The 26,693-nt window shown below is 40.6% G+C and overlaps 1 protein-coding gene across 1 annotated transcript in view; it reads left to right on the top strand.

The window, feature by feature from the left end:
• ELAPOR2 (endosome-lysosome associated apoptosis and autophagy regulator family member 2) overlaps window positions 1-26,693 on the top strand; it is a 157,455-nt gene that overhangs the window by 46,381 nt on the left and 84,381 nt on the right. Inside the window, exons 3-4 of the mRNA XM_077264643.1 lie at window positions 18,561-18,756; window positions 22,027-22,174. Of these exons, the coding sequence (XP_077120758.1) occupies window positions 18,561-18,756; window positions 22,027-22,174 (344 nt within the window). The remainder of the gene's footprint in view (window positions 1-18,560; window positions 18,757-22,026; window positions 22,175-26,693) is intronic.

A 26,693-nucleotide genomic window follows, 5' to 3' on the forward strand; every position in this document is an offset into this window, starting at 1 on the left:
TGAGTGGGTGGACTCCGTCTTACAACCCCTTGTTGTTAAATTACCAGGCTATGTTAAAGATTCTGGGGAAGTTCTCAAAACCTTTTCAAATAAAATATGGCAGAAAAATTATTCATGGTTGTGCTGTGATGTTATATCACTGTACACATGCATACCACATACCCTGGCAATGGAAGCGCTACGTGATCACTTGGAAAATTTCAGCTCCTATACCCAGGATCTAATTAATTATGTGTTGCAAGTCACTTTTTTTTCTTCTAAAACACAATATTTTTTCATTTGAAAATACGGTGTATGAGCAGAGGACAGGCGTTCCAATGGGGGCTAAGTATTCTCCCTCATTGGCAAATCTGACTATGGCGTATTGGGAACGCAAATATATCTACAGTGTGAACAATCCTTTTGCCGGGTCCATGGTCTGGTACGGCAGATACATCGATGACACCCTAATTATTTGGGGTGGCGATGTATCTGCCGTACCGGATTTCATTGGATACATCAACGGCAACGATTTTGGTATTAAATTCACCCACAAATGGAATAAAAGTACTATTTCATTTTTAGATCTAGACTTGATGGGGGTAGAAAATCAGATTGTTGACAGCAAGACGCACATAAAACCCATCAGTGGGAATACTGTGCTACATGCGAGGAGTAGCCACCCCAAACATACTATAAAGTCAATTCCAGTGGGAGAATATACACGGCACAAGAGAAACTGTAGTAGTGAAATATCTAAAAAGGAGGAATTTGATGGCTTAAGAGTGCAGCTAAAAGAAAGACAGTATCCTGACTGGACCCTAAATAGAGCACAAAAAATAGTGGATAAAAAACCTAGAGATAGTCTTTTAACCCTAGATAGGGAGAATAAAAGAGAAAGAGAAGGTAAAAGTAAGAAACCATATGTTTGTTTCCAATACAGCAGCCAGTTCAACGAAATTAAAAATATAATATTGAAAAGGTTACCTATATTGCAGGAAGACGATTTACTATCAGATATTCTCAAAGATGGGCTCAATATTGTGGCCAGGAGAGCGCCAACTATTGGCAGCTCTTTATCACCTAGTCTCTTTCAATCACAGCCGGCTTCTAGTACATGGTTGCAATGTAAAGGCTTTTACAAATGTGGTGTCACTGCGTGCAGTACATGCAGGTACGCATTAACAAATAACACATTCCAAGATAAGGATAAAAATAAAACTTTCCAAATAAAATTTTTTATTAATTGTCACTCAAAGAATGTAGTGTACAAAATTGACTGTAGAGAATGTAATTTGTCATACATAGGGTGCACTACGAGAAAGCTGAAAACTAGGTTCACAGAGCACTTAAGGGACCTAGGAAGCACTAATATCCAAGGTAAAAATATATCAGCTGCTGCCAAACACTTTATCATGTGTCATTCAGGTAATACATCTATGATGACAATCCAGGGTATAGAACAAACTAAACTGTCACAGCGGGGTGGAGATATCAAAAGACAGCTTCTAACCAGAGAAGCTTTTTGGATATATAATTTGCGAACCAGATATCCATTTGGCCTGAATCGTAAAAATGAAATTATGTACCATTACTGCTGAATTTATTCCATTCTTATTCTTTGAATTTATCTTTGTATTAATTTTTGCATTGTTGATTGTTTTGTATGTATATTTATGATCTGTCATTTAGTATTTTAACCACACTTGTGTGCAATTTCTGCAGCTGCGGCGAAGTTCATGTGTTCAGGACCTGTGGTAATAATCATGTGACCAGCACTGATCACTGGATTGGTCCATGAACACTAGATAACAATCATTGCAAATCTTAGAAAATCATGCATTGACTAAGATCGGGTACGATCGAAACGCGTCGCATGTACTCTGTACTTGGACTTTTGCGCTAAGGCAAGGACTGTTTGTACTACACCAATTTTTAATGGAGAAATAAAGCATTTGAATTTTATGGAGCTGGAACGCCTTCCTTACTTCGCACTGATATATCTTGCTCACATTTTTATATCTATCTTTTGATCTGTATCTATCTATCGATCTGTATCTATCTATTTATCTATCGATCTGTATCTAATATACTGTATAAATATACAGCTCTGGCAAAAATTAAGAGACCGCTGCAAAATGTTCAGTTTGTCTGATTTTTCTCTTTATAGGTATATTTTTGAGTAAAATGTAAATTGTTCTTTTATTCTATAAACTTCTGACTACATCTCCGAATTTCCAAGCAATAAATTTTGTATTTTTTTTTGACAAAGAAAAATGGTCAAAATAAAAAAAAAAACAGTGCTTTCAGACCTCAAATAATGCAAAGAAAACAAGTTCATAATCATTTAGAAACAACAATAATAATGTTTTAACTCAGGAGTAGTGTTGAGCATTCCGATACCGCAAGTATCGGGTATCGGCCGATATTTGCTGTATCGGAATTCCGATACCGAGATCCGATACTTTTGTGCTATCGGGTATCGGTATCGAAACAACATTAATGTGTAAAATAAAGAATTAAAATAAAAAATATTGCTATACTCACCTGTCCGACGCAGCCTGCACCTCACCGAGGGAACCGGCAGCGTTGTTTGCTTAAAATTCGCGCTTTAACCTCCTTACGTGAAGTCCCGGCTTGTGATTGGTCGCGCGCCGCCCATGTGGCCGTGACGCGACCAATCACAGCAAGCCGTGACGTAATTTCAGGTCCTTCAGGATTTTAAAATTACGTTCCGGCTTTGTGATTGGTCGCGTCGCGGTCACATGGGCGACGCGACCAATCACAAGCCGTGACGTCACGGGAGGCTGGACACGCGCGCATTTTAAAATATATATACACTGCTCAAAAAATAAAGGGAACACTTAAACAAAAGAATATAGCTCTAAGTAAAGCAAACTTTAGTGAAATCAAACTGTCCACTTAGGAAGCAACACTCTTTGACAATCAATTTCACATGCTATTGTGCAAATGGAATAGACAACAGATAGCAATTATCAAGACACACTCAATAAAGGAGTGGTTCTGCAGGTGGAGACCACTGACCACATCTCAGTACCAATGCTTTCTGGCTGATGTTTTGGTCACTTTTGAATGTTGGTTGTGCTTTCACACTCGTGGTAGCATGAGACGGACTCTACAACCCACACAAGTGGCTCATGTAGTGCAGCTCATCCAGGATGGCACATCAATGCGAGCTGTGACAAGAAGGTTTGCTGTGTCTGTCAGCGTAGTGTCTAGAAGCTGGAGGAGCTACCAGGAGACAGGTCAGTACACCAGGAGATGTGGAGGGGGCCAAAGGAGGGCAACAACCCAGCAGCAGGTCTGCTACCTCAGCCTTTGTGCAACGAGGAACAGGAGGAGCACTGCCAGAGCCCTGAAAAATGATCTCCAGCAGGCCTCAAATGTGCATGTGTCTGCCCAGCCATTAGAAACCGACTCCATGAGGATGGTCTGAGTGCCGATGTCCACAGATGGGGTTTGTGCTCACAGCCAGGACGCTTGGCATTTGCCACAGAACACCAGGATTTGCAAATCTGGCGCCCTGTGCTCTTCACAGATGAAAGCAGGTTCACACTGAGCACATGTGACAGACGTGACAGTGTCTGGAGACGCCTTGGAGAGCGATCTACTGCCTGCAACATCCTTCAGCATGACCGGTTTGGCAGTGGGTCAGTAATGGTGTGGGGTGGCATTTCTTTGGAGGGCCAGACAGCCCTCCATGTGCTCACCAGAGGTAGCCTGAGTGCCATTAGGTACCGAGATGAGATCCTCAGACCCCTTGTGGGACCATATGCTGGTGCGGACGGCCCTGGGTTCCTCCTAATGCAGGACAATGCCAGACCTCATGTGGCTGGAGTGTATCAGCAGTTCCTGCAAGATGAAAGCATTGAAGCTATGGACTGGCCTGCCTGTTCCCCAGACCTGAATCTGATTGAACACATCTGGGACATCATGTCTCGCACCATCCACCAACGTCACGTTGCACCACAGACTGTCCAGGAGTTGGTGGATGCTTTAGTCCAGGTCTGGGAGGAGATCCCTTAGGAGACCATCCACCGCCTCATCAGGAGCATGCCCAGGCATTGTAGGGAGGTCATACAGGCACGTGGAGGCCACACACACTACTGAGCATCATTTCCTTGGAAAACTATGTTTAAATATTAAAATCGCATAGCGATTACAAGTAAATGGATTTCAGAGGGATTGTAAAAACCTACACATTGTCCAAAATATGATCCAACACAGTGAATAAGAAGGACTCGGATCATGTTTCACCTGTGAGTATAAAAGCTGACATGTGATGCCTAACCTAAACCTAACATTCACAGACATGATATTAGGCATTGCCTACTTAACAAGGCCTAGTAAGTGTACAAGTATAACCAAGAAGGGGGGCCTTCTCTGTGGTGCAATGGGGATACTAGGAGTTCCTTACCTCTGTTTAACCATTTAGATGCTACAGTTCCTATTGACGATTGAATATAAGGGGTTATACGGCTTTGATTGAAGTCTTCTCCAATTTCGACATTGCAGCAGAGTTTCAACTGTACCCGTAGCATTACTGCTCCGTAGATGCATAGAAAATTTGGGATGTTGTTGCAGACAAAGAATAATTGCAAGTAAATAAAACATGTCCTGTTCATGCGATAGGTTATAGTTATCACTATCAGTTCTGTCTTGTAATGAGCCTGTCCAGCACGTTGTTTCCATCCATTTCTGGGTGCTTCTTGAAGTATGTTTGAGGTCATTGTCCTGCTGGAAAACCTATGACCTAGCTCTCAAATCCAGCTTTCTGACACTGGGCATTACATTGTGGCCCGAAATCCTTTGGTAAACTTCAGATTTCATGATGTCTTGCACACACAGTCAAGCCACCCAGTGCCAGGGTGGTGTTTCTTGAAGTATGTTTGGGGTAATTGTCCTGCTGGAAAACCTATGACCTAGCACTCAAATCCAGCTTTCTGACACTGGGCATTACATTGTGGCCCAAAATCCTTTGGTAATCTTCAGATTTCATGATGCCTTGCACACACAGTCAAGCCACCCAGTGCCAGAGGCAGCAAAACAACCCCCAAAAATCTTTGGACCTCCACCATATTTGACTGTAGGAACTGTGTTCTTTTCTTTGTATGCCTCACAACAGTTTTGGAAAATAGTAGAATGATGTGCTTTACAAAAAAGCTCCAATTTGGCCTTATTTGTCCACAAGATGCTTTCCCAGAAGGATTTTGGTTTACTCACACACATTTTGGCAAACAACAGTGTATTTTTTTGTGTCTGTGTCAGCAGGGGGTCCTCCAGGGTCTCCTGCCATAGCATTTAATTTCATTCAAATATTGATGGATAGTTTGCACTGACACTGATGCACCCTGAGCCTGCAGGACAGTTTGAATTTCTTTGGAACTTGATTGGGGCTGCTAATCCACCATCTGGACTATCCTGCAGTGCAATCTTTCATCATTTTTTCTCTGCCGTCCACGTCCAGTGAGAGTAGCTACAGTGCCATGGGTTGTAAACTTCTTGATTATGTTGCGCACCATGGACAAAGGAACATCATTATCTCTGGAGACAGACTTGTAACCTTGTGATTGTTGATATTTTTCACCAATTTTGATTCTCAAGTCATCATACTTCTCTTGTCCTCTTTTTTTTCTACATACTTAGTGTGGCACACACAGACACACAATGCAAATTTAAGTTAATTTTTTATGTAGTTTCAGGTGAAGTTTTCCTATTGCCCACACCTTTTACTTGTCATAAGTTAGTTTGAATGAGCATCACATGCTTGAAACAAAGTTGTTTACCAGCAATTTTGTATGGCACATTTTTGATGTTTTCTGTGAAATGATGTTCAACTTGCCTTTGTTCCTCTGCTGTTTTTTTTTTGTTGTAATGCAAACAAAGGAAATAAACATGTGTATAACAAAACACGTGTAATTGTAATAATTTCCTTGAAGAAATACTTAATTTTCCAGAAGAATTTCAAGGGTGCTAACACTTTCGGCCATGACTATATATGTGAAGACTGTGTAACTTGTTAATATGCATGGAATATGTTTAATTTGTTGAAACCATTATACCAATTGAATTAGGTATAACTAGAACCACATGCATCCTTCATAATGGAGATCTAAATGAGCTCTGTGTTTGTAAGGGTCACTGGCTGTGTTGTGTGCAGAACAATATCCATCCGTAATGAAAGCTTCATGCCTCAGTGTGGACACATGACTTTCACATTGGAAAGTTGCTATGCAAGTGAAATAAAGATTTAATGACTGCATTGTTGTGGTCATATCACTGTGGTAACACCCCAAGAGCCACATGACATCCAGTGTTGGCTCAGCCGTGGAAAGAAAATCAGCAATTCAAGCTTTTAGTGGGAAGTCAACATGTGGATCATTGCCACTAAGCTCCAAGCCATTGATTTGTTGCTATCTTCTGCAATTATGACAATTATTCAGTCATTATTCACCATTATAACTCATGTTGTAAACTTACATTGTAAAAATTCCACTTTTATCTTCATCCTTAATTGTTCACAAGGATCCTGTAAGCAAAAAATACATCTGTGGTAAAGACACTGAAAATACATTTATGGGGGCTTTAGGAAATGGACCCTATCCAGTGCTTATACCTTGTCACTTCCATAACTGAAATGTAAAGCACCAATCCAGTATTTTTTTTTATTACACTACTGGAGTGGCTCTTTAAATGTTAAGTCCCCTGCCTCCGTCTCATACTCACCTTTCAGCTTTTTCATCGGTTTTCGCTGCCGCTCCCATCAGTCTCCAGGTCTAGTGTTTCATGGAGCAGTGTGGAGGCCACTTTTCAATACAAGTCTATGAGATCCTCGTTCTGGCTCTCGTAGACTTCCATTGAGAGCTTGTGACGTAGCTTCTGACTTCCGGCCAGTGAGACCGGAGCCGTGTCGAAAAATGATGAAGATGCGGTAAGGTGAGTTTAGCACAGGGAGCATGGGGCTTACACTTAAAGCACCTCTCCAGCGCTAAAAAAACAAACGCTGTAGTGTTGCTTTAATTATTTAGACTTTCACATAGGAAACTTAGCCACTATAAAAATCATATTTGTACTTATAGATTTTATTTATTTTTTTTTAAATACAAAAACAGTTATATTGCATATGTAAATAATTAAATAATGGGGATTCAATGCACCCTTTGGGAGGTCAAATGCTCATGCACCGTTCCTTAGTCAGTAAGGTGTAATGCTAGTAAGTTGTGAGACACTCTGGTCCTGGTGTGGCCAGAGCCAGAATGTTATCCCCTGGTCCAGGTGTGGCCATTCCTGTGTCCATCGCCCACTGGTTCTGGTGTGGCCATGCTGTATCCTTGTCCCCTGGTGCTGGAATGGCCAGTGTCTGAACCTCATTCCCTGTTCCTGGAGTGTCCAGTGCCTGAATCTTGTCCCCCTAGTCCCAGAGCGGCCAGTGCCTGAACCTTGTTCCCTGGTCCTGGAGCGGCCAGTGCCTGAATCTTGTCCCCTGGTTCTGGAGTGGCCGGAGCCTAAACCTCATCCCCTGGTCCCACAGTGACAATTGCCTGAACCCTGTCCCATGGTCCTAGAGTGGCCAGTGCTTGAATATGGTTCCATGATTACTGAGCTGCCAGTCCTGTTTCCGAAGTTCCCTGGTCCCAGTGAAGTCAGTGCATGAACACTATAACCTGGTCCATGAGTGGCCTAACCCTGTTCCTGAATCCTAGATCGGCGTGTCTAAACTAAGCCCTAAAGTAGTGTGCGTGTACCTGACCCCTGGGGTTAGCAGCTACAGTACTGGGTCCTACCCAGGAGTGGTACTTGGCAGCTACTTGCCACCCAAGCCTGACCTCACGACTGGCAGCTCCAGTGAACACCAAGGTAGCAGGTTAGTTATGCCCCTTCCTGGGTAGGATCGGTCCTGTGGCACAGTGGGTCCACAAAGCCACATGAGCCACGGCTGGACGTAACAGTCTGCTCAGCCCAACCATGACCGCAATAGATCTGGAGAAGATCTGTATGGAGGAGTGGGCCAAAATCCCTGCTGCAGTGTGTGCAAACTTGATCAAGAATGTCTGACCTCTGTAATTGCAAACAAAGGTGTCTGTACCAAATATTGAGTTCTGCTTTTCTATTGTTTCAAATATTTCATGCAATAAAAATTAATTATGTAAAAATCATACAATTGTGATTTTCTGGATTTTTTTTTAAAAAGATTCTGTCTCTTACAGTTGAAGTGTACCTACGATAAATATTACAGACCTCTGCCAACAGTTGTTGCCTTCTCACCAAGCTGCTTGCCTATTGTTCTGTAGCCCAACCCAGCCTTGTGCAAGTCTACAATTTTATCCCTGGTGTCCTTAGACACCTCTTTAGTCTTGGCCATCGTGGACAGGTTGGAATGTTATTGATTAAGTGCGTGGACAGCTATTTTTATACAGGTAACAAGTTCAAAAAGGTGCAATTAATAGGTAAATCTAAATACTGCAACTGGCCATGCCAGTTCCTGTACAGACTAAAAATCCTGACCCCACAGTCCCTAGTGGTTCCTGCGTGAGCAGTGATCGAACTAACCACAGTCTGGAAGATGGAAACTGGAAGGCCATCGAGTGCATCACATTCCTTCTAAAGAACCAGAGGGCAGATCAGAGTATGAATTATCTACAAGAGAAGTATGCTGAAAAAGGGAAAGGATCCCAGAGTGAGTAAGATAAACCTCGAAATACAAAATACAATATAAAATATGTACTGTTAGAAAATATGCCACCTACGGTACTTCCTAAAAAGAAACAGAAGGTAGGTGCAGAATAAAGAACAGAAACAGCAAGGAGAAAAACACTAGCTGGAATATCACTGACTGGGTTTAACTACAGCAGAATTGCTGAACATCCACAAGAAACTATCACCAACAGGAAATGCCAGCAAGGGGACAGAATATAAAGCTGCATCTGATAGATAATCCTATTAGCTCCAGTGCCCAGAACTTCAGGACGCTGCTTCAGTCCCAAGTCCCTAACACTGTACATTTTCTTATGTGATCTGCAAAGGCCAGCGTTTCCTGTGTTGGTTCCTTGCTGGATCAGTAAGTGAAAAGACCAGGCGACTACTAGTTTCACCGGCTAAGCAGTCTTCTCTGATGCATATACAGAGGAGAGAAACAGTGACCAGTAGATCGGAGCACTGGAGCCCAAAGTCAGGGCCAGTGTTTGCGGCAGGCAGACCATGCAGCTGCCTAGGGTCCCCGCTCCCCCAGGGGCCCCCATCCAGTCACCTGCTGCCTGCCGCCAGCGCCGACTCCCCCCCCGCCAGGCCGACTCATTCATCTGTACCGGCGTCTATGACGCCGTTACAGTTCAATGCTATGATGGAGGAGAGAGCGTCACCTGACCCTCCCTCTCCCATCATTCCCCTATGCCTCTGATACTGCAGGTGCACAATGACGTCATTTCATCACGTGCCTGCTGTGTGCAGACTGCAGCCGCTGAGACCGGAGCCGAGCCTGGAGCATCAGAAGCAATGTGGGGCACGAGGTGAGGTGAGCATTGTGGGTTTTTTTTATATATCAATGAATGATTACTGGACTGTGGGGCCATTCTCGGGGGGTCGGCTTCATTATATTCTATAGGGGAGGGCTGTATTGGATTCTATGCGGGGTCTGTATTAGATTCTATGGGGGGCTATATTATATTCTATGTGGGGGCTGTATTATATTCTATGGGGGAAGGTTGTATTAGATTCTATGGGGTGGGCTGTATTATATTCTATGGGGGAGGCTGTATTATATTCTATGGGGGGCTTTATTATATTCTATGGGTGGCTGTATTGTATTCTATGGGGGAGGGCTGTATTATAGTCTATGGGGGGATGTATTATATTCTATGGGGGAGGGCCGTATTATATTCTATGGGGAGGGCTGTATTATATTTTATGTGGGGGCTGTATTATATTCTATGGGGAGAAACTTGATTCCAGTTCACCCAGTTGCTCTATGCTCAACCATCTGGGGCTCACACCAGCCTCGCCCAGGCCTCACATCAAGGAAAATAGAAAAAAGAGACTGGATTTTCCTTTTCTTTTTCAAAAGAAAATATAGTCCATACAAAAGAAAAATTTACATGGTCGACATGACCCCGTCTACGCGTTTCGACTGCACTAAGCAGTCTTACTCATGACACCAATTTTTTTCTATTTTCCTCTATGGGGGAGGGCTGTATTATTTTCTATGGGGGAGGGCTGTATTATTTTCTATGGGGGAGGGCTGTATTATATTCTATGGGGGAGGGTTGTATTATATTCTATGTGGGGGCTGTATTATATTCTATGGAGGAGGGCTGTATTAGATTCTATGGGGAAGGTTGTATTATATTCTATGGGGGAGGGCTGTATTATATTCTATGGAGGAGGGCTGTATTATATTCTATGGGGGGCTGTATTATATTCTATGGGCAGGGCTGTATTAGATTTTATGGAGGCTGTATTAGATTCTATGGGGGCTGTATTATATTCTATGGGGGAGGGCTGTTTTATTCTATGTGGGGGCTGTATTATGTTCTATGGGGGAGGGCTGTATTAGATTCTATGGGGGAGGGCTGTATTAGATTCTATGGGGAAGGTTGTATTATAATCTATGGAGGAGGGCTGTAATATATTCTATGGGGAGGGCTGTATTATATTCTATGGAGGAGGGCTGTATTAGATTTTATGGGGGCGGGCTGTATTATATTCTATGGGGGAGGGTTGTATTATATTCTTTGTGGGGGCTGTATTATATTCTATGGGGAAGGCTCTATTATATTCTATGGGGGAGGGCTGTATTAGATTCTATAGGGGAGGGCTGTATTATATTCTATGGGGAGGGCTGTATTATATTCTACTATGTGAAGTCAACATGCTCCAGAGACTGAGATATTACTTACGGATGCTGCACTACTAGGACCACCAGCCACTGAAGAAATGCCTAAAGTGCCACCAGCCACTAAGGAAACATCTAAAGTACCACCAGCCACTGAAGAGCCATGTAAAGTACATTCAGCTGCTAAGGAAAGATGTAAACTACCATCATTGGCTATGAAACTAATATCTAAACAGTGGTCAGCCACTAAAGTTGGGCCTAAAATACCAGTAACTAAAGAGAAACCTAAAGTGTCCAGAGAACATTTCACTTGTTAAAGACTAAACTTCAGACAGAAAGGCCCACAAACAGCAACTGAAAACCACTGCAGTGAAGGCCTGGCAGAGCATCAAAAAGGAAGAAGCACAGCGTCTGGTGATGTCCATGAGTTCAAGACTTCAGGCAGTCATTGCCAACAAAGGGTTTTTAACCAAGTACTAGAAATGAACATTTTATTTAAAATTATTTAATCTGTCCAATTATTTTTGGTCCCTTTAAAAATAGGGTGGCACATGTTAAGAAGCTGAAACTGCTAAACAATTTTAATGTGGATACACTCAAATGAAAGCTGAAAGTCTGAACTTCAACTGCATCTGAATTGTTTTGTTTAAAATTCATTGTGGTAATGTCTATAACCAAAATTAGAAAAATGTTGTCTCTGTCCAAATATATATGGACTTAACTGTATGTTCCATAGACCATGAAAAAGCGGAGGGAACTGTTGGGATTTGGAAAGGTTTTCTAATGTTATTGTGTATGTAATGTAACAACGCAAGATTTATTTCCTTTATTTGTTATTTTGTGATTTTAATGTAAATATTCTGTAATATATGGTTGTGAGTTTTTAAATAAAAAGATCATTATATTTTACTATGCGGGGGCTGTATTATATTCTGTGGGGGATGGCTGTATTAGATTCTATGGGGGAGGGCTGTATTATATTCTTTGGGGAAGGCTGTATTATATTCTATGGGTGAGGGCAGTATTATATTCTATGGGGGAGGGTTGTATTATATTCTATGTGGGGGCTGTATTATATTCTATGGGGAGGACTTTATTAGATGCTATGGGGGAGGGCCGTATTATATTCTGTGGGGAGGGCTGTATTAGATTCTATGGGGGAGAGCTGTATTAGATTCTATGGGGGAGGGCTGTATTAGATACTATGGGGGCTGTATTATATTCTATGGGGGAAGGCTGTATTATATTCTATGGGGGGCTTAATGATATTCTATGAGGAAGGGTTGTATTATATTCCATTGGAGAAGATTGTATTCTATGTGGGGGCTGTATTATATTCTATGGGGGAGGGCTGTATTATATTCTATGGGGAGGGCTGTATTATATTCTCTGGGGGAAGGCTGTATTATATTCTATGGAGGAATGCTGTATTATATTCTATGGGGGAGGGCTGTATTATATTCTATGAGGGAGGGCTGTATTAGATTCTATGAGGGAGGGCTGTATTAGATTCTATGGGGGAGGGCTGTGTGATATTCTATGTGGGGGCTGTATTGTATTCTATGGGGAGGGCTGTATTATATTCTATGGGGAGGGCTGTATATATTCTATGGGGAGGGCTGTATTAGATTCTATGGGGGAGGGCTGTATTAGATTCTATGTAGGAGGGCTGTATTATATTCTGCCCCTGATTATTTTCTGAGCAGTGTATATATAAATACAGAAATATGTATATTGCTATATGTATACATTGTGACAAAATCACCGTCAAAGTGCTGAAGGAGAGATACATTTCACTGAGGCTGTTAGCCTCATTGATTTGAAACGTAAAAGTTTCTTCTAGCACACTATGTGTTGATAAGGGTTAATCAGCCGTTTTAAGGGCTGGTTTTTGTGGACAACCATAAAGTGGGTGGGAGATTGTCCACCTTATCTCCACCCCAGGGTATGGTCTGGGGTTTAAATAGTCAGCCTCGTTAGACATTCAGGGGTCAGTGGGTCTGGAGCTGGCTACTCCAGAGAAGTGGTTTTGTGTTAAACTGTACTGAACCTGGCTGTGAGATCCTGAGAGGGCGGATTCCCGCAGCTGCAGAGACTGTATACCATTTTGTTTTCCTTTTTTACCCATAGGGCCGTGTTTATTTTCACTTTGCGTTGGTGTACGACACATGTACAATAAGCCAGCAGAACATTTAAAGAGACAGTGTACCTGTGACTACTTCCTTATGCAGCCGAGTGGGCCTATCTATCGTATATATAAGCTGTGTGTGTATATATATATATATATATATATATATATATATATATATATATATACGTATATATATATATATAGTACAGTGCAATTTCTGTGAAACCATAAGTTAGTATCAATGACATTGTCCTGTACTATCCAGTATAAATAATTGTTTGATCCTTTCTTTTGTGTTCCGCATGTACAGTTGTACCGGCAATGGAGAATACAGAACACCCGGACATCTGTTTATGTATTCTGTTGCAGTTAAGCCTCTTTAATCCAGGTTTTATAGGCAAATACTGTATATACTGGTAGTATTGGACGTCTGACCCCAATTCAACTTTAGTTTTATTTCATATATTGTTATGTACTGGATTATGAAGTTCAGGTTATTCACAGATCCAAACTCCCTGAAGTCTAATTATATCCCAGTCTTAGAAAGGAGATATAGCTCATATTACTGTATGAGGAGATCAAAGGTTATCAATAATTGATTAACTCTGTGTAGGACAGATGGTTGCAGTGAGTTGTTACTATCTAGACGTGACCTTGAGTCAACATGCCAGTTCAGAACTCGATGTAAAGGGGGTTGATGGCTGCTGAACGGCAGAGTCAATCATTGCCTCCATAATTATCACAGCTGAATGATCATATCCTTTGAAAACTGTATCTAAGATCATAGTGATTACAACAAATCAACACTAGGTGAAGAAACACTAGTTTACAATTAAGGAAAAAATGTGCAGTAGATAAATATAATTTACATGAAGCATCGGTTAATATTTTGGCCAATATAGACAAGTTTGCAACGCACGTCAAGGGTCCTCATTGTCTTGTTTTTTATGCTATGGGTAAGTGGAGGTCAAAAATAAAGAAATAAAAAATAAAATCAGTTATGCTCTCAAATTCTCATGGTGGCATCACAACCACATGTGAGCACAGTGGTCTTGTGGCATCTTCTTCTACGTGAGTTCTTCATCTTGATTGGCTGCAGACCAGGGGCAGCAAGGCATCACAGGAAAATATGACTACTTTTTGGACCTAGAGAATTAAAAATGTATTATCGGGAAACCCCATTAATGTGTATATGTCAGTGTATTTCATCTAATATTCTTGTAATATAACTATTGTCTTACAGAGAGGCAGTAAGCTATAAATACATTCTACTTATAAAGATCCTCTTCTTGAGTCTCCTTTATATCACTGTTCTTAGGGATTTGTATGTCTTAAGACTGAGCCTTTAGATTTGCTTGTACTTAACATTTTGCAGTTGTCACGGCAACACCTAGAACCCCCCCCCAATCGCTTTCCCCTTAGCCACACGCAGGCTTTCTAATGTAGAGCACATATTTTATTTTCGGAGGCCAGATCTCCAGAAGGCTTTCCATATTGTCATTCTCATAGACAGCCTTTACTCAGGAAAACAATCATTTCAGCCCCTCGCTGTCTCCTGAAAGGATATCCCGTTACATAAATGAATTTCATCTTCTGCGATTACCATGGCTGACCTCTATGTTACTCAGTCTGAATAATGCTGATAGATAAATGTCATTTAGATAGGAGGCCCGTGTTTACATAGTTACAGGTATAGACCAGATACCCAGATACCAGGTATTGTGTTCCTATTGATTGCTATTATTTTCAGGTACAAAACAGCTTTATTATTGATGTATTACTGCTTGGTAAATATTATATTTTGTGTAATTGTGCTAAATCACAGAGAGTGTCCACCCATCACAAAAACTGAGAAATCTGTGACAGAAATCCAATGCTGATGCTCAAATTTCTGCCATGGGTCTTCACCTTTACATGCTACAAGAACATGGTCAATCCGCTTGCGGTTTAAAATGAATCCGTCAGAAGGTTTTTGCAATGGAATCAGTGACTTATATGATGTAGGGGCAGATGCCCTGATTCCAGGGATATATCGCTTACTGGGCTGCTTGGTGTAGTTTTGATAGAATCCCTGTTTTCTCTGTTGTACATGTAGCAGTGCTCAAATGCTGAGCCCTGTATAACCCCACCCACATAATATTGTCAGCAAGTTAATCAGTGCTGAGGGTGGAGTTATTCAGATTAGCCTGACTGCTCTGCATGTGAGACTAAGTCCTGCAGCAATAATCTCCTGCTGATGAAACACTGATTGTATTGAAACTATAACACAGCCTAATGAGTGAGACATCCCTGTAATCAGGGTCTCTGCTCCCACATTATGCTGCTCTCAGATTAAATGTCAAAAATCTGCTGGCACATTCCCTTTAACCCCTTTTCAGTTTCTCTAATTTGCACTCAGCGACCTAAGGCCTAAGGCTACTTTCACACTAGCGTTAACTGCAATACGTCGCAAATGCGTCGTTTTTGCGAAACGCCGCATCCAGCAAAAGTTTTTGCTGGATACGTTGTTTCGTCATAGAGTAACATTAGCGACGCATTTGCGACGCATTTGCGACGCATTTCCAAACGGTGAATGCGTTTGGCGGCGTTTGGGCGTATGGTAGCGGTCCGTCGGGAAAACAAAACGCTACATGTAACGTTTTTTGCTCCCGACGGTCCGCTTTTTCCGACTGCGCATGCGCAGTCGGAACTCCGCCCCCACCTCCCCGCACATCCCCGCACCTCACAATGGGGCAGCGGATGCGTGGAAAATATGCATCCGCTGCCCCCGTTGTGCGGCGGAGACCACACTAGCGTCGGGAACGTCGGCCCGACGCGCAGCGACGGGTTGTTCCCGACGCTAGTGTGAAAGTAGCCTAATTTAGACATCCATGATTTTTCTCTTACATATAAACACATACTGTTGTTCATTATTGTTTTGGATTGAAGTTACATCAGTGTTTAGTCAGTTCTTACCAATGTGGTTTCATTAGTGAGTTTTCAATGATAGAAACAAAATTCTGCAAAACTTCCCCTATTTATTAAAGAATCACAGACAGGACATCTACCACGCGCTGATGCCATAAGTATAATGTCCATAGACTTGTAAAAAGTGGACATAACTCCGTGATTTTTTTTGTGGACACATGTACTTATGCATTACTGGGAATGCCAGCTGCCGGGAGCATCGCGAGCATCGGTAACACTGCGGGACGCCGAAAGGTGAGAATATTGCGATTTTTTATTTTGTTTTTTATTTTTAACATGGGTTGTGTTGTGTATGCGAAGACGCATACACAACAGGTGCACATAGCCTTGACGGGTCCGTCAGAAAACCGGGCCCAGTTCATCCGTTTTTTACAATCTGCACAGGATCCGTCATTTCAACATTTTGATGGATCCTGTACAGATTGTAAAAACGGATGTGTGAAAGAGGCCTAACACAGAGCTCACAGCAGCTCACCTTCATGTGTACTGTGCCTGAAGTAGTTCAGATCAGTGGAGTTCCAGAAATTGCTCCGTTGGGTAAATGTAACTGATTAGTCATTATACGGTAGTATAAAAAAAGCAGAGCAGATCAGTATTGTACTCTGACAGTGAAATCCCTGTGGCAAATGTCAGAATTGTTAAGAATTGCTATCGCCAGCATTTTTCCCCTAAGGGTATGTTTCCACATTCAGTTTTGCTTCAGGCTTTGGTCAGGATTTTATGCAGGTAAAATCCTGACCAAAACTGCACCTGCGGTCACTGGCAGGTCACCTGCGGTGTACCTGCGTGTTTTGCTCATAGTAGCAACATGCAGCGTTTTGAAAAAACGCACAACGCATGCGTTTTCGCGGCAAAAACGCATGCGTTTTTAAACGCATAGTGGAGTCTGGATTTCATGAAATCCCATCCACTATGCTGTAACATCTGGACGCTGCATTTTTGACGCTGCAGAAAAACGCAGCGTCAAAAACGCAGCGTTTCCTGAACGTGGAAACATACCCTAAAAAGGCTGAAATCACTCTGCCACCTGTAATCATAGCACATAGATACAATCCATGTGAAGTCTGATTTTTATTTTTCTGACACATGGACTTGAATGAGTGATTTTGATAAAAAAAAGATCACACCATACAAATACAGAAGTGGTGACGTGTTTATATTATACTTTTCCTCTGATTGTTGCACTCCTGGTTTTGACTTATTACTATTATTATTTATTTACCGTATATAGCACCATTAATTCCATGGTGCTGTACATGATAAATAATAATGTAGAATACTGACCAAATAATGAAAGTGTGAACATGGCCTTACACGCAAAGCATGTTATACTCACATCCGTCTTGCATTCAAGTCTATGAAGAGCTGTAAAAATGTCTGATACGCTTACAACATCCGTTTTACAACAGTTTTCAATTCAAAAAAATTCATACAGTTTACCTTGTTCTTTTTAAAAAAACAAATTAGGAAAAAAATGGATGCAAAGTGGAGGATATGGTAGAAAAACAGTCCGTATTTGAAAGGTATAAAAAATGGAAATGGATATGTGAGTGTAGACTGTACTATAAGCAGTATTACACTTTTAGGCCACGTTCACACATTCAGTATTTGGTCAGTATTTTACCTCAGAATCTGTAAGCCAAAACCAGGAGAGGAACAATCAGAGGAAAAGCATATTAGAAACATGTCACCACTTCTGTATTTATCTCCCACTCCTGGTTTTGACTTACTGCCAAAAATACTGCCTTGTGAACGTGGCCATAACAAAGTGCTAATTTACCCCTGAGCCTAAGGGCTCATTCAGACATCCGTTTTTTTCACGTACTAGAAAAAAACGTTCAGAGTTTCATCAACTTTTCATCAGAGTTTTGGTCTAAGTTACATCAATGCTTCTCAGATGAGAAAGAAATAAAAAAAAAGTCTGTACTTTTTCCTATCTATCTAGCAATTCGTGAAAAACAAACACTACTTGTGGCACCCATAGACTTGCATTGCTGATTTTGTTCCGACATTCGGATCAATATTGGACACGTATCCCGATTTTGTGTGGACCAGTCGGTCAGCAAAATTAGTGGGACATGTAAATAGCCCCATAGACTATGCAAGATACGAGTTCTATCCATGGAAAACACGGATAGACGTTGTATGTGAAAAATGGACGTCTGAATGAGCCCTAGCTGAATGAGCCCTAGCTGAATGAGCCCTAGCTGAATGAGTTGCACCTGATATATATATCTTACAATTCTTAAGCAAGGAACACCAAGTGGGAAACCAGTCTAGCTAGCATGACCAGAAATTCTGGTGTGGAGGAATGCTATTTATCATCAGCGCCACACTTAAGATAGTGGACTTTGCTTAGTCATGTCTGCCCTGAGGTTGCACAATGATAATATTTCGTACTGATATGGACTCATATTGGGCTGGAATATCTATTTCGACATAATTATCAATCTGTACGATTTCATGAAATGTTTCTTGGTTATGTGACAAGCTTAGACAATATTTCTGGTTATTCCCCATTTCTGTGTTTGGTTTGTTGTATTTCATTTACTCCGCATTTCATGCTTGTTTCATTAACTTGCCTCCTGAAATGGAATTCTTTTCAGTCTATTCACAGTCGCTTATGTTTTTCAGCATTTTCCTGTGATTCTGGCCAGTTCTTGGAAATTAAAACCCAGTCATGCACAGAGTGTGCAGCAGGAACATATTCATTGGGAACTGGGATCAAGTTTGATGAATGGGATGAGATGCCGTCAGGATTTTCCAATGTGGCAACATTTATGGAGAGCACCACTGACTTTTCTGGAAACAGACCTGACAGCTGTGACAAGTATGTGTGTTCTTTACATCTAGGAAGTATTACACTGGTCAACGCAATTTTTCTTGCAAAAGGTTTTAAAACATATTTTAAGTCAATTTTGGCTGCTGATTACGAATATGAATTCCATTTTTGGCTATCACATCAGGATTTCGAGATATTTTCAATTTTTGATGAAAATTACTCCTAATGTTTTATGATAAAAACACATGATTTTCGGTACTACATTTCGTATATTTTTAATCAAGGAATAACAAAGATTACAAAGTCTATGTACAGCAAATCAAATATACTTACAGAATTAAACTACAAAATATAAAAACACATATATGTATATGGCACACAGATGAATGGCAAATGGCAGTTATTTGAACTTTCTTCTCTTGGCTGATCTGTGATGTACAGCTTCTGGGTTGTCTCTCATCAAGCTCCAGCAATAGTCAGCCATCATATGTGAGTCCCACTGGCCTTGATACCATTCTTCCATTGTATTAATGTTTTGATGAAAATGCTCCCCTTGTTCCTGGCTCACATCCCCAAGGTTCTCTGGAAAAAAGTCCAAATGGCTGTGTAAATAGTGAATCTTGATATTCTGCATCCAAGATTTTGCAGACTCATTAGTAGCTCTTCCACAATCTCTTCATAGTTGTCTGCTTTCTTATTCCCTAGAAAATTCTGCACCACATTACAAAATGCATTATTCCAAGCTCTTTCTTCTGTCTCATTCATTGATGTGATAAAATTTGGGTCTCTCATAAGTGTTCTTATTTGAGGTCCATCAAATATTCCAGCCTTTTTCTTCTCTTCACTAAGACCAGGAAAAGTTGAACATATATAGTTAAAGCATTCTCCACTGTGATTGAGAGCTTTGACGAACTGCTTCATCAATCCAAGTTTTATGTATAAGGGAGGAAAGACAATGTCCTTCCTATCCACTAGAGGATCATGGATGACATTCTTATCGCCAAATGCCAAACTCTGTCGCTGAGGCCATTCAGTTTTCACCCAATGCTCTGCTGTAGCTCTACTGTCCCAGTAGCACAGAAAACAAGGGTGTTATCATAACAAATGGGAATTATGCATGTTCAAAGAAAACAAAGATATTCTCACATTTATTGGGAGACTAAATGAAAACTAAATTTACCTTTGTGAACCGTATAAACCGGCACTTTTCATACACTACTTATATTTATCATGGAATTCATGAAAATGGGCTATATACCTATAGCGCAAAAACGTGATGTGATAGAGAAATTATAGATTTGAATTCAGCACCCTCAAATTAGTCTAAAACTGTTCTTAAAGTCCATGCCAGAATTTTTTAATTTTTTTTTGTAGACCTGTGTTATCAGCAAAAAAAGTTTTGCAAAATCACATTACAGGAACTACACACAAGTTTAATCATTGGATGTGATACCCTGCTCTAGGTAAAGAGTTATCTTTGCAGGGTCCCCCATTTTACAGATGTGATGGACTTTTCTGCCTTCATCAGCGCCTTTCTGTCCAGCCATGTTTTTGCACAAAATATTTGTATATTAAATAAATCTCCCTGAATCAAAGAGATTATGATGGACTATGGCCGTTTCGCGCTAATTTTACGCTTCTACGAGTCTATACAGAAGATCAAAATGTTGTATCTACCCCCAAATGGTATTAGTAAAAACATCAGCTCAGGGCGAAAAAAATTAGCACTCACTCTGCCCCATATCCCGAAAAATGAAAACATTGGGCCTTGGAAAATGGTGACTAAAGCACTTTTTGTTTTCTTGCAAATATCCAAATTTTTTTTTAACACTTAAAAAACAAAGAAAGCATATTTGGTATCTGCATACTTGTACTGACCTTGAGAGCCATACTGCCAGGTCAGTTTTACCAGACAGTAAACATATTAAACAAATAACCCCCAAAATAATTGTGAAATGGCACTTTTTTGAAATTTCAATGCATTTGGAATTTTTTCCCTGTTTTCCAGTATACTGTGTGGTAGGTTGAATGGTGTCTGTTAAAAGAACAACTTGTCCTGCAAAAAAACAAGCCCTAATATAGCTAAATTGACAGAATAATAAAAAAGTTATGGGTCTTGGAAAAAGGGGAGGAAAAAACAAAAATGGAAAATGGCCACGGCGTGAAGGGGTTAACGATGTCAAAATACCATTTTAACGGTAGCCCTAGCACATGACCTATTAATTAAAAAGTAAAAAAAAAAAAAAACACACATAGTCGGTATTGTAATATACTATAAAATTAATATTTTTAGTCTTTGACACTAACTGAGGTAATCAAGGACACTGCTTGCTTTTAACTAACGAAAAACATATTCTTTTTCTTATTTTTTCTATTGATGGTGCTGGCAAGAGAATTCCACAGCTTGTAATCTCAGACACAGCACAGATGCAAGCCTAGTATGTCTAGTATCTCTAACATTAGCACCCATTTGACAGCGCAAAAGATGTCGAATTGGCTATGGTATAGGGTCTTGTTCTGAGTGGGGTCTCAGCTTAGAGACCACAGCTGACAGCTGTCTCAGTGACATGTCAGAAGATACTTAATAAAGAACTTCCCCTTTAAAATTGATGCCCAGCCCAGTAAACGGCCAGTAACTCCATTTATATAAGGACTTCAAGTAGGTTTCATCTGTGACATGTTTCACTTACTTAAAGTATTCTGAAGTCACAGTATTCTCAGGGTTTGGAAGATAAGGGATAACTTACCGATTGCTGTGGGTCTGACCTTTTGGACCCCCACCAATTATGAGAACCGAAGCTCTTCAGAGCTCCATGTGAATGTAGTGGTGGTTGATCATGTGCACTGCCCCTCCATTCATTCCTATTGGGACCACTGGAGATAGAATTTGTTGGTGTCAGTACGCATGATCAACCATCGAACCATGGATCAGTGAGGGTCCCAGAAGGCAGACCCCAGCAGTCGAAAGATTGTCCTCTATCCAATGGATAGGGAATGACTTCCAAACTTGTGAATACTTCTTTAAGACCATAACCTGTTATATTTATTACTGTTGTATTGCCTGACGAAGAAAAGAGATGGGAGAAAACTTAAGCCAGTTTACATATGGGAAATAGCATATATTTGATGCAAATCTGACTTTTTTCAGAACGTGATATAAAATACAGAGAAAATCTATTTGACAAATAAAAGATGTGATATAATTCGCTTATGCTTCTTTATAATTTTTTGCCACTTTTCCTACAGGATCTAAGTAGATGTCCCCTTATGTTTTCTGAGACTAATAGTACTTATCATCCTTACATTTTATTCCATCAGCTCATCTTGGATTCCTCGAGGAAACTACATTGAATCAAACCGAGACGACTGCACCGTTTCCCTTATCTATGCGGTGCACTTGAAGAAAGCTGGTTCGGTGTCCTTTGATTACCAATATGTGGACAATAACATATTTTTTGAATTTTTTGTAAGTTATTTTCAGTATAATTTATGTATATTTAATTGCCCTTTTACTTGCTTTAGTGTACCATAGGGGAATGAAACTGCAATGTACTCAATTTGTGTGGTCAATTCTGTGTGATGGTTTATATATATATATATATATATATATATATATATATATATATATATATATACAGGTCCTTCTCAAAAAATTAGCATATAGTGTTAAATTTCATTATTTACCATAGTGTAATGATTACAATTAAACTTTCATATATTATAGATTCATTATCCACCAACTGAAATTTGTCAGGTCTTTTATTGTTTTAATACTGATGATTTTGGCCTACAACTCCTGATAACCCAAAAAACCTGTCTCAATAAATTAGCATATTTCACCCGTCCAATCAAATAAAAGTGTTTTTTAATAACAAACAAAAAAAACCATCAAATAATAATGTTCAGTTATGCACTCAATACTTGGTCGGGAATCCTTTGGCAGAAATGACTGCTTCAATGCGGCGTGGCATGGAGGCAATCAGCCTGTGACACTGCTGAGATGTTATGGAGGCCCAGGATGCTTCAATAGCGGCCTTAAGCTCATCCAGAGTGTTGGGTCTTGCGTCTCTCAACTTTCTCTTCACAATATCCCACAGATTCTCTATGGGGTTCAGGTCAGGAGAGTTGGCAGGCCAATTGAGCACAGTAATACCATGGTCAGTAAACCATTTACCAGTGGTTTTGGCACTGTGAGCAGGTGCCAGGTCGTGCTGAAAAATGAAATCTTCATCTCCATAAAGCATTTCAGCCGATGGAAGCATGAAGTGCTCCAAAATCTCCTGATAGCTAGCTGCATTGACCCTGCCCTTGATGAAACACAGTGGACCAACACCAGCAGCTGACATGGCACCCCACACCATCACTGACTGTGGGTACTTGACACTGGACTTCAGGCATTTTGGCATTTCCTTCTCCCCAGTCTTCCTCCAGACTCTGGCACCTTGATTTCCGAATGACATGCAAAATTTGCTTTCATCAGAAAAAAGTACTTGGGACCACTTAGCAACAGTCCAGTGCTGCTTCTCTGTAGCCCAGGTCAGGCGCTTCTGCCGCTGTTTATGGTTCAAAAGTGGCTTTACCTGGGGAATGCGGCACCTGTAGCCCATTTCCTGCACACGCCTGTGCACGGTGGCTCTGGATGTTTCCACACCAGACTCAGTCCACTGCTTCCTCAGGTTCCCCAAGGTCTGGAATCGGTCCTTCTCCACAATCTTCCTCAGGGTCCGGTCACCTCTTCTCGTTGTACAGCTTTTTCTGCCACATTGTTTCCTTCCAACAGATTTACCATTGAGGTGCCTTGATACAGCACTCTGGGAACAGCCTATTTGTTGAGAAATTTCTTTCTGGGTCTTACCCTCTTGCTTGAGGGTGTCAATGATGGCCTTCTTGACATCTGTCAGGTCGCTAGTCTTACCCATGATGGGGGTTTTGAGTAATGAACCAGGCAGGGAGTTTTTAAAAGCCTCAGGTATCTTTTGCATGTGTTTAGAGTTAATTAGTTGATTCAGAAGATTAGGGTAATAGGTCGTTTAGAGAACCTTTTCTTGATATGCTAATTTATTGAGACAGGTTTTTTGGGTTATCAGGAGTTGTAGGCCAAAATCATCAGTATTAAAACAATAAAAGACCTGACAAATTTCAGTTGGTGGATAATGAATCTATAATATATGAAAGTTTAATTGTAATCATTACATTATGGTAAATAATGAAATTTAACACTATATGCTAATTTTTTGAGAAGGACCTGTATATATATATATACAGTGCCTTGCAAAAGTATTCGCCCCCCTGGAACTTTTCAACCTTTTCCCACATATGCTTCAAGCATGAAGATACCAAATGTAAAATTTTGGTGAAGAATCAACAACAAGTGGAACACAATTGTGAAGATGAATGAAATTTATTGGTTATCTTAAATTTTTGTGGAAATTCCAAAACTGAAAAGTGGGGCATGCAATATTATTCGGCCCCTTTAACTTAATACTTTGTTGCGCCACCTTTTGCTGTGATTACAGCTGCAAGGCACTTGAGGTATGTCTCTATCAATTTTGTACATCAAGAGACTGAAATTCTTGCCCATTCTTCCTTGGCAAACAGCTCGAGCTCAGTGAAGTTTGATGGAGATTGTTTGTGAACAGCAGTTTTCAGCTCTTTCCACAGATTCTCGATTGGATTGAGGTCTGGACTTTGACTTGGCCATTCTAACACCTGGAAACGTTTATTTGTGAACCATTCAATTGTAGATTTTGCTTTATGTTTGGGATCATTGTCTTGTTGGAAGACAAATCTCCATCCCAGTCTCATGTCTTTTGCAGACCTCAACAGGTTTTCTTCAAGAATGGTCCTGTATTTGGCTCCATCCATCTTCCCATCAATTGTAACCATGTTCCCTGTCCCTGCTGAAGAAAAGCAGTACCAAACCATGATGCTGCCACCACCATGTTTGACAGTGGGGATGGTGTGTTCAGGGTGATGAGCTGTGTTGCCTTTACGCCAAACATATCATTTGGCATTGTTGCCAAAAAGTTTGATTTTGGTTTCATCTGACCAGAGCACCTTCTTCCACATGTTTGGTGTGTCTCCCAGGTGGCTTGTGGTAAACTTTAAATGACACTTTTTATGGATATTTTTGAGAAATGGATTTCTTCCTGCCACTCTTCCATAAAGGCTAGATTTGTGCAGTGTATGACTGATTGTTGTCCTATGGACAGACTGTCCCACCTCAGCTGTAGATCTCTGCAGTTCGTCCAGAGTGATTATGGGCCTCTTGGCTGCATTGCTGATCAGTCTTCTCCTTGTTTGAGATGAAAGTTTAGAGGGACAGCCAGGTCTTGGTAGATTTGCAGTGGTATGATACTCCTTCCATTTCAATATGATCACTTGCACAGTGCTCCTTGGGATGTTTAAAGTTTTGGAAATCATTTTGTATCCAAATCCTGCCTTAAACTTCTCCACAATAGTATCACGAACCTGTGTTGTGTTGTGAGAAGCACCTGTGTGTGTGTATATATATATATATATATATATATATAACAAACAATACCACACTGGCGCTAATGAGATAAGATATGTGCCAGCTGCTGATATCAGACGGGTGCCGTGACTCGCCCGTCACACCTATTAGTGAAATAAGAATAATCAAAAAATGAGATATCGCGCTATAGCACTACTTATTTGAACCCACCTATTAAATTCAAAAGAAACCTACACTAATATGCCATAAACTAATGATGAGATGACAATAATATAACTAATGAAAAAAATAATGAAACCATAATAATATAATATAAAATGTAGGAAACAATAGATAATGATAATGGTAATGGTAAACTGCCACCACTTCAAATACCAAGAACAATACAAATGAATGATTAATATATATATATATATATATACAGAAAAAAGAGCTAAACACTCGGCGGCAGGAGTGAGTGTCCAAGGAAAGGGGGAATAAGTGTCCAAGGAAAGGACTGTGCTCTACGAACGCGCAGAGCCAGGAGCACTCCGGCCGGTAGCGATCCTGGATGCGCGTGTGGAGGAATGGCCGCCGCTGCTAGACTGCAGCGTGTGACGTCACAAGGGCCTACGGCGTGTAGCACAGGACACAAAGTGGCTAACCACTTATTCCCCCTTTCCTTGGACACTCACTCCTGCCGCCGAGTGTTTAGCAGGTCCAGCTGCTGGCACCATATTACCAGTATCGCTATACCAGCACAGTACAGGCTGACATTTACTTCTGCCGCCTAGCACCGCAAGCTATTGACATCTATCATTTACATCGCTGTACCAGCTGTTACTCGCTTTAAGCTACCATTTAGGTAAGGAGCTTAGCTCTTTTTTCTGTATATATATATATATATATATATTAATCATTCATTTGTATTGTTCTTGGTATTTGAAGTGGTGGCAGTTTACCATTACCATTACCATTATCATTATCTATTGTTTCCTACATTTTATATTATATTATTATGGTTTCATTATTTTTTTCATTAGTTATATTATTGTCATCTCATCATTAGTTTATGGCATATTAGTGTAGGTTTCTTTTGAATTTAATAGGTGGGTTCAAATAAGTAGTGCTATAGCGCGATATCTCATTTTTTGATTATATATATATATATATATATATATATATATATATATATATATATATATATACAGTATTTGCATCTTCTACATTTTAAAAATTAAAAAAAGGAAAAGGGTCAAATGCAAAGGTTTGGGCACCCTGCATGGTTTATACCTAGTAGCACCCCCTATTGAAATTATCACAGCTTGTAAGCGCTTTTTGTAGCCAGACAAGAGTCTTTCAATTTTTGTTTGAAGGATTGTCATCCATTCTTCCTTGGAAACTTCTTCCAGTTCTGTGGGATTCCTGGGTCGTCTTGCATGCACTGCTATTTTGAGATCTAGCCACAGATTTTCAATAATGTTCAGATCAGAGGACTGTGAGGGCCACTGTAAAACCTTCAGCTTGCATC

The sequence above is a fragment of the Ranitomeya variabilis genome, chromosome 5 (assembly GCF_051348905.1).
Source record: "Ranitomeya variabilis isolate aRanVar5 chromosome 5, aRanVar5.hap1, whole genome shotgun sequence".
Taxonomy (NCBI): Eukaryota; Metazoa; Chordata; class Amphibia; order Anura; family Dendrobatidae; genus Ranitomeya; species Ranitomeya variabilis.